Source organism: Limulus polyphemus, unplaced genomic scaffold (genome assembly GCF_000517525.1).
Source record: "Limulus polyphemus unplaced genomic scaffold, Limulus_polyphemus-2.1.2 Scaffold50, whole genome shotgun sequence".
Lineage (NCBI taxonomy): Eukaryota > Metazoa > Arthropoda > Merostomata > Xiphosura > Limulidae > Limulus > Limulus polyphemus.
The window spans coordinates 1,365,655-1,379,680 of NW_013665660.1; the positions used below are offsets into that span (position 1 = coordinate 1,365,655).

The window sequence follows — 14,026 nt, forward strand, 5'->3', positions numbered from 1 at the left end:
ATTGAATTAAATTACCACTAAGCATAGTACAAAGGACTAATAGATTTTGGTAAAAGGTTAACTTTACTGCTATTAAAAGATCTAAGGTATTACAAACTTCATTTGCTAGTATGAACGAAAGCTAATGATTTTAGCAAGTTACTTACTGCTATTAAAGATCAAGGTATTCAGCTTCATTTGCTAGTATGAACGAAAGCTAATGATTTTAGCAAGTTACTTACTGCTATTAAAGATCAAGGTATTCAACTTCATTTGCTAGTATGAACGAAAGCTAATGATTTTAGCAAGTTACTTACTGCTATTAAAGATCAAGGTATTCAACTTCATTTGCTAGTATGAACAAAGGTGATGATTTCAAGAATTCAGTTAATAGGCCTTTGGAAAATAAATTATGTACGAACATCCAAAATAATTATACATAATAATAATTCTTGAAATCAGGAAAGATTTTTTTATGATGAAAAAATATAAACTATTTAACTGAGAAAAATAAGGTGTAATATCACTTATTTCCTTATACTATATAATTTACAGCATTTAAGACACTAGTTGAGCAAATTTGACTGAATGCGTAGAATTATGTCTGTCATTTACAACATTGTTATTTTATACAAATGACCTTTATTGACTTCATAAGACTTTATAAGACTTCAAAAAGGAACTATTTTGTGAATTATTATTTTGAAAGTTACAAACATAGTACTGTTCCTCATCAAACTTTACCACTGCTTGGCAGTCTTTTGCTTAGACAAATATACACTTAAGTGAATAAAAATGTCATCTAACCACCATTTCACCAGCCAGGTTATCCATTTCAGTGATAATGTTAACTACTTGCCATCCAAGTCTTTTAAAGATTGGTCTTTAGATTGATAAATGTCATGTGCATGTTCTACATTTAAGCTACACATGTTCATATACCACAGACTTTAATTTTATTGTTATTTTTAGGACTTTCAATACCTGTTTATTGTAACTTAATGAATAATTTAGATACAAATGATTTTATTAAAAACATTTTGATTGGCCTTTAGTTTGGAAATTTACCCATCACAAACTTATATTTTTTAAATTTAATTTACATTTTCTAAATTTAGTCAGCTATTTCAAAAATGCTGCTTGTTGTTTTTTAAAGCTTGCTAATGTTGATTTGTAGTATGCAAATACTACATGCCTTACTCTCCTATGGTATATATATCTTATATCCCAATTTAAAACTTTTTATTTTCTTAGTTCTGATTTTGTAACATACTAAATTCAATTGAGGTTGTGTGCAAAATTCAGCCTGATTTCTTATGTTTTGTAACTTTAACCAGAAAGGAATTTATCTGCTCTTTCATAGAATAGTTGCATTGTATATTATCTGACCTTGTGTGGGGAATTTGTGGTTGTCATATGGAACAGATACTTTTTCACCTTGATACCTATTTTCTGATTTGGTCAGCTACAGAGAGAATGCATATGGTGAATTTAGTTTTGTTCCTATCACATCAAATTCATTTCAACTTATAAGGAATACAGTTCAATTTATGTTTGAGTGAGCCAAGATTAATTGACAAGTTGTAGTCTGGTTTTTGCTTTACTCTTTTTTGTGTACTTATTCTACATGTTTTATTTTAACATCATTCATTTTGCAGTTAAATTTACTTTACTTGTAGATATAATTATTCATTTATTTAATTCTATTTATTTCACAAAGTAATAGTTGCCACTATCCCATCAGCTACTGTTTTGTTTTTTTATTTTAAATGAAGTATTTTACCTTACTTATACTTCAACACCACGTCTTGCTACTTTCATTTCACCATCCAAATATTAGACCCACAAACATCTAATTTTTCCAGAGATGAGTGATTAGGACTATGTGCTAGGTTTATTCTTGAGTTACCACAGATTAATTTTCTAGTGCACCACCAACTTATGGAGTCACTCTACACCCTTGTTTCATCCTAACTATGAAAAATTATGTAAAGCCATTACCTGATTTTACAGATATTAAGAAATTCATTACAAAAATTGCTTAATATAATAAACCACATTTGTGCACACTCAGTAGCAAAATTGAATCACTGGTGTTATAATTTGCATTTGAAGTGTAACAGCACATAAACAGTTTTCAAATGCTAGGAAAAATTCAATCAGTTTATTTTTGCAAAATAGTTTAAATTACAGTTACAAATTATGATTACATTATTAAAGGTTGATAATCAGAAAACTAAGAAATTGTTATCAGACTTATTGTATGTACATGTCAGTATGATATTTAAATTCTTATATGCAGTTATTATGTTACTTGTGGTATGAATTGTATTTATAACTTGCATGTTGTGTGCAAATTGTATAGTATTTTGAACAAACCTAGTTCTCTGTATATTAAAATGACATATTGCTCTTTATGTTAATGATATTTTTTAACAGTTATCAAGTAAATACTTTTAAAATATCTTGGTTTATCCTGTTGTTATTTCAGAAAGTGGTTTTTCAACAGACCCCAGCCTGGCTAGTGACTCATGTGGAGAGTCTGAAAGACCTCGCCACAAGAAAGCTGAGCGAAGTGACAGCTTGATGTCGAATGACTCTGTCGTTACTCACTTTCCCATTTCGGAGCACCCCTCTGCTGAGGATCAATTGCAGGAAGAGGTATATTACTTTATTTATATTATATTAGTTAGGAAACTTTTGCAATAAGTTATACTTCTGTTTCATTATCACATTTCTCATAGATAAACAGATAAATTGATGAAATTATACAATTTTGTATTATTGAAAACAGATGGTATTCCTAGTACAATATAAAGTAAAAATGACTCCTTACTAGGAAGTTGTTTTTGTTTTTTCTAATTTTTTATTTCTTGGTTAAATCTTTAAAAGGGATGTATGCCTGCATACATCATATCTCAAGAGATACTACCCACTTGAAATAAATATGAAGCCCAATATGTCATTTCACTTGTCACTGAGTTATACCAACTTCATGGAATTCAGCCCTTCTTCAGTAACCCTGGATAAGAGAAATAAAAAAAGACAACTTTGTATAACTAAAAATAAACATGAAGCCTAGTTTATTGTTTGATTTATCACTTGTTCACTGGTAAGTGAAAGACAACTCAATATGCCATACATAAAACTACTGATTGGACTGAATAATTATATTTGTTTTCAAAATATACAACTTGTTAAGTTTTTGTTTTTTTGAATGATTGAAAATAGCTTGGGTATATTAAGATAAACCTAAAATAACATAGCTTTAAAGTTAAATAAGTTATATGTTAGTTTGATTTATAATGGATATATTAAAGAAAAAAAGAAACATTTGTTTAATTAAAAGTTGGCTTCATTTTGGCTCTTTCAGACAGAAACTACATCAATGTAACTGAGCTGGTATGGAATAAGAAATGAACTAGTCTGCTAATATGGGCAGCTGCCACAGTGCCAAACCATTTAATGTTTGTATCTAAAAACTGGACTTACCACTTTCAAGTTACAAGGCTGTAAGAGATGTGTGGTTTTAGAAGAGCTCCATGACAGTTTTCAATAAAGTATCTTTAAAGAAGCATTCCCATTGACTATAGTTCAAGAACTGGATAACTTGGAAAGATATTTTCATATGTTCCATCATTTAAAGTCTAAAAGGCATCAAACTTGCTTGAAATAGATTATTGATTTTCCATTCTCATCTGTTACAGTCTGTAAAAGTAGAAAGTGACAAGTTACTAAGTTTTTGCGTGTTTTCAATCTCGCATGTTATATCCTATGGAAGTAGAATATGATTGGCAATGAAGTTTTTGTGACATAGGCTATTGATTTTTCACAATCATCTGTTATAATCTATAAAAGTTTATATATAGTGACAAGTGACTATGTTTTTGTAACATAAGCTGTTGGGTTTTCATCCCCAAATAGTCCCTGAAATTAGATAGCAAAATCTGATCAAGTTTGTTACAGTCTATCAAAGTAGCCAGAAATAAGTGACAGTATTTGCTTTGCATAAACTTGTTTCCATAATCATTTGTTAATCTGTGGAAGTATATGTCTGTTACCAACTTTGTTTGACATACATTCTAAATTCTCCATCCCCATCTGTTACAGCTTATGAATGTAGAATGTGGCTAGTGAACAAATATGTTTTTATGTAAAGTTTTTATTTTATGTCATCACTTGTTGTCCTCTATCAAAGTGGACAATGACCAGTGGGGAAATTTATTTAACATGCTTTTGATTTAGTATCCTAAGCTTTTGTATTCTATAAAAGTAGAAGATGAAAGTTTGACTAAATTTGTTTAATATAAGGTGTTGATTTTCCATCTGCCTTGGGTACTGTGAAAGTAAAAAGTGATGAATAACCAAATTTTTGTGGCAAAGGCTGTTGATTTTCCACCAGCATTTTTTACAGTCTATGAAATTAGAGGAAGATAAATGACCTGATTTGTTTGACATTAGCTGTTGATTCTCCCTTGTTATCTATTGTAATCTGTGAAAGTGAAAGACTTAGTTTTTTATGAGCATTGTTATTTAAGCTTCCAAGTAGAGTTCTGATGTATATCTATTATTTTGTTCCTACTTTAAAATAATTTGTTAGCAGTGTTCATTACATGATCTGTACTGCTCAGACAGTTTGCATGGACCATTATTGCATGACGATTTCAGTTGCAAATATTTATGAAGTTAATCATGTTTTACTACCTAACATGCTTGAACTTATTGAGCAGTTGGTTAGAATTTACAAAATTAGTACAAGAACATATATGTAGGGTAGAAAAAATCTAAGTCACGCAGTCCTAAAAAAACAACTAAGAAAAATAGGAAGACTGAGAATGGCAAAATAAGAATCTTGGTTGAGAAATTTTGATTGTACAAGAGGCATAATAACTTTGCTTGGTTAATCATTTATGACAATGGGAAGTATTCAAGAAAATAAGTTAAACTTGAGGCTAGGTTCTTGTCCTTCTAAGCTCTGAAACTTCCAATTACCAGACTCATTAAATCACTGGACAATTTGTAAATCATAATTATTTACAGCAAAGAGCACAATAGTGGATTTTTTTTCGATTAATTTAGTACTTTAGAGAAGGGTCACAAAGAATAACTGGAGGTGGTGAAAACTTTATGTGGAAATGTAAGTTTGTGATTGCTTTTGTCATTGTGGACTATTTTTTAAGCATCTTACTGTATACTTGTTTCAAACATATTGGTTATGTTCATAACCTATTTTCATTTTAAAAAATCTTATTACAATAGAATACTAACAGTTATTAAATTTTGCTTAAATTAAGTTTGAAAAATATCCTATTTTGTTTTGATAAAAAACAAAATATTTTGTGAAACAAAAAAATACTCTAACATTCATTGTGTAGTTATGGGGCAGAACAACTGTGGACTTGACAATAAACAGCGGAACCTTTGTTAAGCATTATTCACAATGACAGAAGTTAAAATTAGGAATGAAGTAATTTAAGATGAAATGAAGGGCAATATAATTATAATCCATAATTAACTTTTGTATCTTAGACTAATTCATTTTTTATGTTAAATGCTTACTAAACATCTTTTTATTTTAACTTTTAGTTGTATTTGCCTAAAAATAGTTTGGAAAATGTTAATATAGAGGGTTGGGCAAAAGTCACTGTACAGTTGTTTCATTTGTAACATTGTTTAATTTCTATTAAATAAAAACTCATCTCTTTTTTTGTATATATATCTTTTTTAATCACTTTTATGTGATTGTTGGGTTTGAGAAAACTTGTATTTGGTATGAAATATTCTTATGAAAAATATGAAGTAATACTGATAATACATTGACATGAAACCCTTTGTAGCTGATACTTCATCAATAAGTTTTAGTGTTCATAAACCTTCACTTATTCAGAAACTGAGGATATACTAGTTTTTCATGATCACACAATATTACTGAATAGAAATTTTAGGTCTGGCTGTTTTATAAATATTGAACAAAAAATCCCTGACTACATCAGCTGATAAACAAATCTCATTTATTTATGAATGTATTTGTTAAAATTATTTGTACTGATAATTTTAGATCATTTCTACATTTCCATTTAAGAGTGAAAATCTGCTTTGTGCAAAGAAATAGTTTTTACGTTTTATCAATACATCAGTGACGCCTCTTCAGATTTGTAAATATGACTTTACTAGAGATTTTAAAGATTAAGTTACATTATATTGTCTTTTAGAAATTTGTATTCTACAAATATAAATGAAAAAGGATTGCTGGTTAGTTTTATTGAAATGTTGTAAATTGTTTAGTATCAAAAGGTGTGGTTTATAATTGCCCTAGAGCTTCTGTTCAAGTGTTTTCCTATTGGCACGTACACTTCTGTATTGTGAAGCTACATTGCCTATATTAATGATTAAGTTTTATTTCAACAAGAGTTTGGTGTTAACCCAGGCTATTATGCCTGATCAATTATTGCTAAAATATTTGTCTAAGTTTCTGCTTTGTTGAGAACAACATCAAATGAAAGATTTTTCATTATAGTTTATCATGAAATTTGTACATGATTATGTGAAAGCAAGTAGAAACTCTAAAACTATACCATTTTGGAGTTCATTTATTTGTATTCTCTTTTAAATACAGTGCTCTTTCAGTTCCATAGCTTGAATAGAGTGATCTGATAGATAGTAAAAATAAGTATAGCTACTGATGAGACAATATTATGCTACATTTTTTAAATCATTTTTATGTTGTAACATAATGAAAACTATTTATAAGTAAACACATGTTTTAAATAAAATATAAAAGATCTAGCACATTTTCATATAGAAAATCCACTCAGAATTTAAATTTTCTGAATGGAAAAGCAAAATTTGTTTGGAATCATTAGTTAAGAAATTTATTTTTCAGGAAACAGAAATAGATACAACTGTGACAAACTTGTTGCTAGCTCAGCTGGTGTAAGAATAAAATAACCTAAGTCAAATTTTTGGTAATATGGTAAAAAAGTGTCCAGAACGTGTTGTGTGTATATAGCTGTGTACAAAATATATTTTCATTTTAATTATTAACTTGTTTAAAAAAAGTGATAACATTGAAAATGGCAGCTGTTATGTGGTGTAACATTAGTGCCATGTGTCCATAGTTATAAAGGGCTGTTACAATATATATATATATAAATATATATGTATATGTCATTATTATTAACATTATTGTACAAGTAATTTTCTATTTCTGTAATCGTATAGTCTATAATAAAAATATTTCTTCATTATACCTGTGTTTGCTGAAGGAATTACAGCATCACTATCACATTTTAAGTAGAACACTTTATTAAAGTCCATAAATTGAATTGTAGTGTTTAACTGAAGGTACATCAAGTATAAAACTATTACCAAATGGTCATACAAAATACTAACATACCTCATCATAATGAAAAAAAACAGGTAGGATAAATAAAAAGTTTGGTAATTCACATTGAAATAAATCTGATGAAACCAATTGCTGGGGTGTTGTCTTTGTGAAGTCAACCATAACTATCATAATTTTCTGAAAACCTTAAAAGATAGAAAAATTATAACATTACAATGAAATAACTGATTTGAAACGATACCATATATTAAATCCAATTCTTTTTAAATAGGTGCTGACAAAGTGAGTTCTCACAATAACTCTTCAGAGAATAAATACAAAACACTAGAATTACAGACCTACAGTCCAACTTCAATGACCTCTATGGTTGAATCCTCATTTCTCAAATTCATTTGCTCTCCGAACAATTTGAAGAGTAAATCTTGTAATTTTGCAGGGGAAGTCTCAGATGTACATGAAATACAACTATCCCTCTACTTGAAAACATCACACCAGCAACTACAACTTCTGCTTATATTTTAAAAGTTAATTAAACCAACCAAGTTGTCATAATCCTGAATGAGTTGGAACTTTTTGACAAGGAGCTGAACATTCTAAACATATGACTAAAGTTTCTACCAAAAATACGTTGTTTTTTTTCATAAGTTAAGATTAAAAATTTCATTTTTCCAAAAACACTCAGACATATTCTAAAATTACTCCTATTTGTGGTCCTTTCTCTAAATTTCCTTCAAGATATTCCTCATGGACACCATCTTCTGATGGGTTCACCTCACTGGATTACTTCAATCAAACATCAAGGAATTAGATTTAAACCCAAAGACTAAATCTAAGAATATTTTGCACAATAAACAATTAGCCTTAAATAATTTGCAACAAACACATGATATTGTTGTTAGACCAGAAGACAAAGGTGGAGCCATTGTAATTTGATGTAAAGATTTATATATAACTGAAGCTTTAAAACACTGACAACAGTACTTTCTGCACACCTTTTCAAGAAAATCCAATACCTGAATTTAACATCCTAATTAAAGATATTGTTGCGTCAGCGAGGTCACGTGACTAGTGTCACACCACCTGCTTTCTCGAAATATCCTGTTCCTTCGTGAATGCCCTAGCATTTACTAGATTGGGGGTAGACTGGTATATATAGGATGGTCACAACGTGACGGGACAATGTGTGTAGGTAATGAGTAATTGAACTGCAGTCAGAGAGAGACGTATTGTTGAAGTCGAGCTTGTGAGACGTGAATTATATTTTGTTATAGCGCGACTGTTGAAGTTGAGTGTATCGTAAAGTTGTATTTGGAAAGAATAAACCAGTTTTATTTAAGAAAAAATATTCTCTTTTGAATGTACATATTATCTAAGGGCTGGTGATTTTGTAACCTATTCTTGAAATTGTTATGGTAAAAGATTAACAAATTTAAAATAATAGCTTGAAGTTCTTTTGTTTTTAACTGTAACTTGTTCTTAAAGTCTGCATTTATTAAATTTTGAGCCTCCAGTGGCACAGCGGTATGTCTGTGGACTTACAACGCTAGAATCCGGGTTTCGATACCCATGGTGGATAGAGCACAGATAGCCCATTGTGTAGCTTTGTGCTTCATTACAAACAAATTAAATTTTCCAAGCCTAGCCATTAAATGCCCCAATACTCTACTGAGTTTTTTACACTTAACTTTATTTTTATAAACCTTCAAATCTCAGACATTATCCCACAAAATTTAAGATGAGACACAAGTCTTTTTAATAACTCTCCTTCCCAGAACAATAACATATTTTTAAATGTTTTAAAACCAAGAATTACTTTAGCTTATCTACAACTGAACCTTAAGTTTTTACTTTCAAAACCATAACTTGCTTGAGAGAAGTTTTAGACAAAGAAGAGTATACTCAAAAAAGCATTGTTAATGGACTACATCTGTGTAGGACGTTTTTTGGATGATGTTTGGAGCTGCTAGTAAAGACCTTATCAGATAGACCCGATGAAGAGCTACACTATTAGCTTCAAATGTTGTCCAAAAATTTTCAACATAGATGCAGTCCATTAACAATGCCTTTTAAGTAAGACCATAACTGTATTAGTTATTTCAGAATGACTGAAAACTGGGTGAAGTAAGTTTGAACATACTGTAATGGTAAAGTCTTATTATAAACATGTATAGATAACCTCAATAATCTGTAGGCATAAAAATGAGGCATAACAAAGAATGCAATATATAATGTTTTATTATAAAGAATGGCAGGAGATGATCTAAGTGTACATATTATCTAATTTTACAAATACACACATCAGTTCAAGCAAATGTAATGACAAAAATCACTGCTCAAGTACTACCTATGAAGTAGTTTTGTACAGGGAAGACTGATGAACATAAATTCTTTAATAGCAGCAAGATGTACCTGCATTGTAAAAATGTGTACAACTTTTTAAAAAATTTCTTTAGAAAGTTACATCACTGACAAAATTAGTTCAGTTATAGCAACAAAACTAACAAAATTCATAATGTTTAAGAGTTTAAAAAAGTATAGCATTTACATTTTTTCTTTTTGAGATATTTATAAGTTTATGTTTACTGTAGTTGTGTTCTGAGATTCAAAATATTTGAAAAGTTAAAATCATATTTTATATTGCCACAACACAGCAATTGTGAGTATAAGCAAAGTTCTTTATACCACAAAAAAGAAATTACTGTTTAACAGTGTGGGTCAAAAAAAATCATTTCAATCTAACAGGAAATCTTATATTGAACATAAAATAACTCTTAGTCAAACATAAATTTTAGTCAAATGCTTTTATGAACTTATGAAGTCCTAAATATTTTCTAGTTTTAGCAAAATCTTTTCTTTCAAATATAAATTTTTAATGACTAGTAACCCCTAAAGTTAAGAAATGATAGTGCTTTATTCAAGCATCTCATATTATAAAATCCTCATAAAAATGCTTCTCTTTTTGCTATCAATACTTTTATCACTAGTTTAAAAACCATTACTTGTCCATGGCCAAGTAAATTTATCCTACATTATGATATATATATTTTTAAAAAAGGAGATTATTTCCAATCTCTAGTTGTGACCATTTTGATTTTTTTTTCATCCTCATTCATCCAATGAGTTTTTCACCATATTAATAAACAACACATTCAATTTACAAAATACATTCATATCTAGACACATACACGCACACAGAGTTTATTGTGCTGTAGAGATGGAAGTCTACAGGAACTTCACTGTGTGTGTATGTCCTGAGTTTTGTTAGGTCATTGTAAATAATGGAACAGGGTTAATAATTATGAATTTGGTAAGAAATACCAAAATGTCATCCAATAAAATAACTCTTAAGAACTTCCAGCTTTAAAAATGTTTCTGTTATCTAAGTGAAATGAAATATTTGTACTTTTTGTGTACTTGCAACACTGAGATTAATTGTTTCAATAGTTTGACAACTACCTAATGATTCAATGTAAAATAAACATCTACCATAGCATTCAGTATTCTTAATGGCTAAAAGGTGAGTAAAATACACACAATATATCAGTTTTAAACCACTTCAATAAAGTTTTAATATGAAATTGTTATGTCCCTCTAGTAAGAAAATGAAGTGGTACCTATTTGTCCTACTTAATTACATTAATAACAAATCAATCATGAGGTTCAAAATAATTTTCTTTTCTTCCCAAGTATTTCAGAAATACCAAATCTAAATATTTTTTGAAAAGTAATAGTCATAAATCATGTCCATTGAACCTAGTTTCTTGTAAAAGTATTTGTCAATAAGAAGTTTCATAATTATGTAAACAAAATGCTTACTATTTTCAGTTCAAAAACTAAAAACAAAAAAGAAACAATTAAGATCAATGAATTGAAATATTTTTATCATTCTTCTTTTAAAATATACATACAACCAGCAGGTGACAAAAACTTTTATAGAATTCATTCTATTGCTTTGTAATGTATCCGTACTCATTTGTTTAATATTTCCACTGAACAGTTTTTTTTATACAAAAAAAGAAATACATATTCAACTTCAGGTGATGCTGTATAATAGCAGAGAAAGAGCCCTAACTGCTCACAAATAACCTACAGTTAAATACAGGGTTGAAGCATATTATTAACACTAACTGATAAACCTTGACACCAAGTCAACTATTTAAGTATCACATCACAGATTCTACAAAAAGTTTTAAATGAAGAAAATGCAAATATCTCATAATTGCCTCTTGAGAAATATACATTCTTAAGTATCTTTAAGTAAAAAACATATAACTATATATATACATGTATACTTTGTTACAAATCTCCAGTAATTTCTTTAAATTTAAGAAACAAAACAATATACAAAGTGCATATTATAGCATGCTTCACTGTCTTCAAATCTACTAATTTTTGTTACTAAAAGTGTAAAAGACATTTCTTTTAGAGTACCAACAACTTTTCTAAGTCGAAACACAAGTGCTCTCTGTTAACAGAACTATATAACATGCACAACTGTTAAGCTTGTTTACAAGGAGAATACCATGATTCTCTAATTTGGGAAATTTTAGTTTTATAAACAGTACATTATTATTCAGCATACAAGCATGGGTATTACAATTCATACAGAAGCTACTTTCTATATTTTCGTGGAAATACCTAACAGATGGCACTAGTGATGAGTAATGCTACAATGTCTTTTAACTTTCACACTTGCTACCAAATAAAAAAAAAAAGAGATTAAAGGGGGCAGAAGTCCAGCTTCAATATGCCTTTCTTTGTTGCAATAATTTTTACAAATGAATTTTTCAAACATAAACAAATAATCTCACACTAGAAACTATGTCATATTTTTCACCAATCTGCTACTATATATTTAATGTTTATATTGTGTTTTACTATAGAAAAATTCTTGTTTCAAGTTCATTTAGTTTCGAGTAGCACTATATTGCTGAGACCTAATTGATAAATCTTGTTGTTTCATTCCTCCTCTTCTGAAAAAATTTCCCCATGTTAAACGTTTGTGACTATCCTTACTTTTTGCACTGGAAACACTCCTCACAGTGTGGTATATACTGGAATCAGAACTCATGCCACAGTTACTAGAAGTTGTAGACATTGGACTTACAGAAGGACTATTAGTTTTGGGGTGAAGGAAGTTTTGATTTAAAGGTGTAATAACTTTAACAGTGAGCTCATTCCCTGTGTTCTTAATTAACTCCACTACTTCCTCATGCTGAGACCATCTTGTATCCTTTTCTCCTATAGAAATGATGAAGTATCCTTCTATCATACCAGCTTCCTTAAAAGAAAAATAAACAAAATACTTATTATAAACCAACATGATACAACCAATGTAAAAATAAATTACATACATACCAGCTAACCTTTATTATTATTATACTGAACTAAATACAAAGTGCTATTATACCTTCAAACAATAAGTTAACCAAATAATTTTGTAATTACAAATAATAATTTAACTTTAACATTGTTAATAAGTCAAAACACTTATTCAGTCTAAAGTTATAATTTTAAATACTGACTTAAGTACTTTTGTAACTCAAAACAGTAACTTAATTCATACATTAGTATAACTCCAAATGTTAACTAAAACAATGTTATAATTCAGACAATTCTATTATTGTTATAGTTTTAGCTGTCCACATTTCAATGTAAAGCAAATCTGTTAAGTTTGTTCATTTTTATGTCCATTATTATTTCAAAATACAAAATACTGGATTTACTTCAAATTATGCACTTGTATACAGAAAAAAATCTCAAAATATGTAATGACAAGTATTTTTTGGTCTTGCAGGATAAGCATTGTTACAACCATGTTTGTATCAATGATGTTGTTTGGGTAGTAGTATTAGTAAACTTAAAAATCCACAGAATGCCATTTTCTCTACTATTAAAATAGTTCCTTTAGTAACAATTGGTCCATAATATTTGTCTAAATTTAATAAGTTATGGAGAGAACTTTATAGAAATGTTCATTTATAAAACAAAAATTAAACAAATTTCAAGCTAAAAATTTTAAACCCAAAACCTACTTCAGCAGGACTGTTGCAGTCAACACCAGCAACAATCACTGGAGCATCTCCTCTAACACTAAACCCATAATTGCTCATACTGTCTTTCTTTATATGAAGAACTCTGGGAGCTGTCCATTGATGTCGAGCAGAAAAAATGCTGATTGGACCCTTCAGAAAACATACAAAAACTTCATGTTACTTATCTGATTTGAAAATAAAATTGATCAAAATAATTTATATCAGATATTTATGAGACTGGTCAACCATTACACCAAGATCGCTTTCTTTCATAACACTATTAAGGTTATTCCCTTCCAAATTATACTTATAATTCAAATTATGATAACTCACATGCATTATCTTGCATTTATTATAATTAAAACCCATTTGTCATTTATTTGCCCAACTCACTAAATGATATAAATCCTTTTGTAAATCAACAGCATCCTCTTCACAGCTAGCCACACCCAAGACCTTAATATCATCTACAAATATAAGTAATTTATTAACCATTCCTTCATCTATGTCAATGATGTAAATCAAAAAGGGCAAAGGTCCTAAGATTGAGCCCTGAGGTACCCCATGTGTGACATTAATCCAGTGTGACTGAACTCCATTTATAACAACCCTCTGCTTTCTTCCATCCAGCCACTCTTCTATCCAATTAGTTGATACATCCCATACT

General features: G+C 29.3%; 2 protein-coding genes across 8 annotated transcripts in view; one reads left to right on the forward strand and one right to left on the reverse strand.

The window, feature by feature from the left end:
- The window catches only part of LOC106463042, a 231,148-nt gene extending 223,965 nt beyond the window's left edge, over positions 1 to 7,183 (forward strand). For all 6 annotated transcript variants that reach the window (XM_022390767.1, XM_022390758.1, XM_022390776.1 and 3 more), the window contains 2 exons: positions 2,471 to 2,640; positions 3,353 to 7,183. In XM_022390767.1, coding sequence (XP_022246475.1) covers positions 2,471 to 2,640; positions 3,353 to 3,373 — 191 coding nt within the window. In that variant the 3' untranslated portion in view covers positions 3,374 to 7,183. The remainder of the gene's footprint in view (positions 1 to 2,470; positions 2,641 to 3,352) is intronic.
- A 2,358-nt stretch (positions 7,184 to 9,541) lies between these two features.
- Positions 9,542 to 14,026, reverse strand: part of LOC106463073 (rhophilin-2-B-like) — a 40,051-nt gene continuing 35,566 nt past the window's right edge. For both annotated transcript variants that reach the window (XM_013923047.2, XM_022390798.1), the window contains exons 14-15: positions 13,360 to 13,509; positions 9,542 to 12,605 (exon numbers count right to left, since the gene is read on the reverse strand). In XM_013923047.2, coding sequence (XP_013778501.1) covers positions 12,231 to 12,605; positions 13,360 to 13,509 — 525 coding nt within the window. In that variant the 3' untranslated portion in view covers positions 9,542 to 12,230. The remainder of the gene's footprint in view (positions 12,606 to 13,359; positions 13,510 to 14,026) is intronic.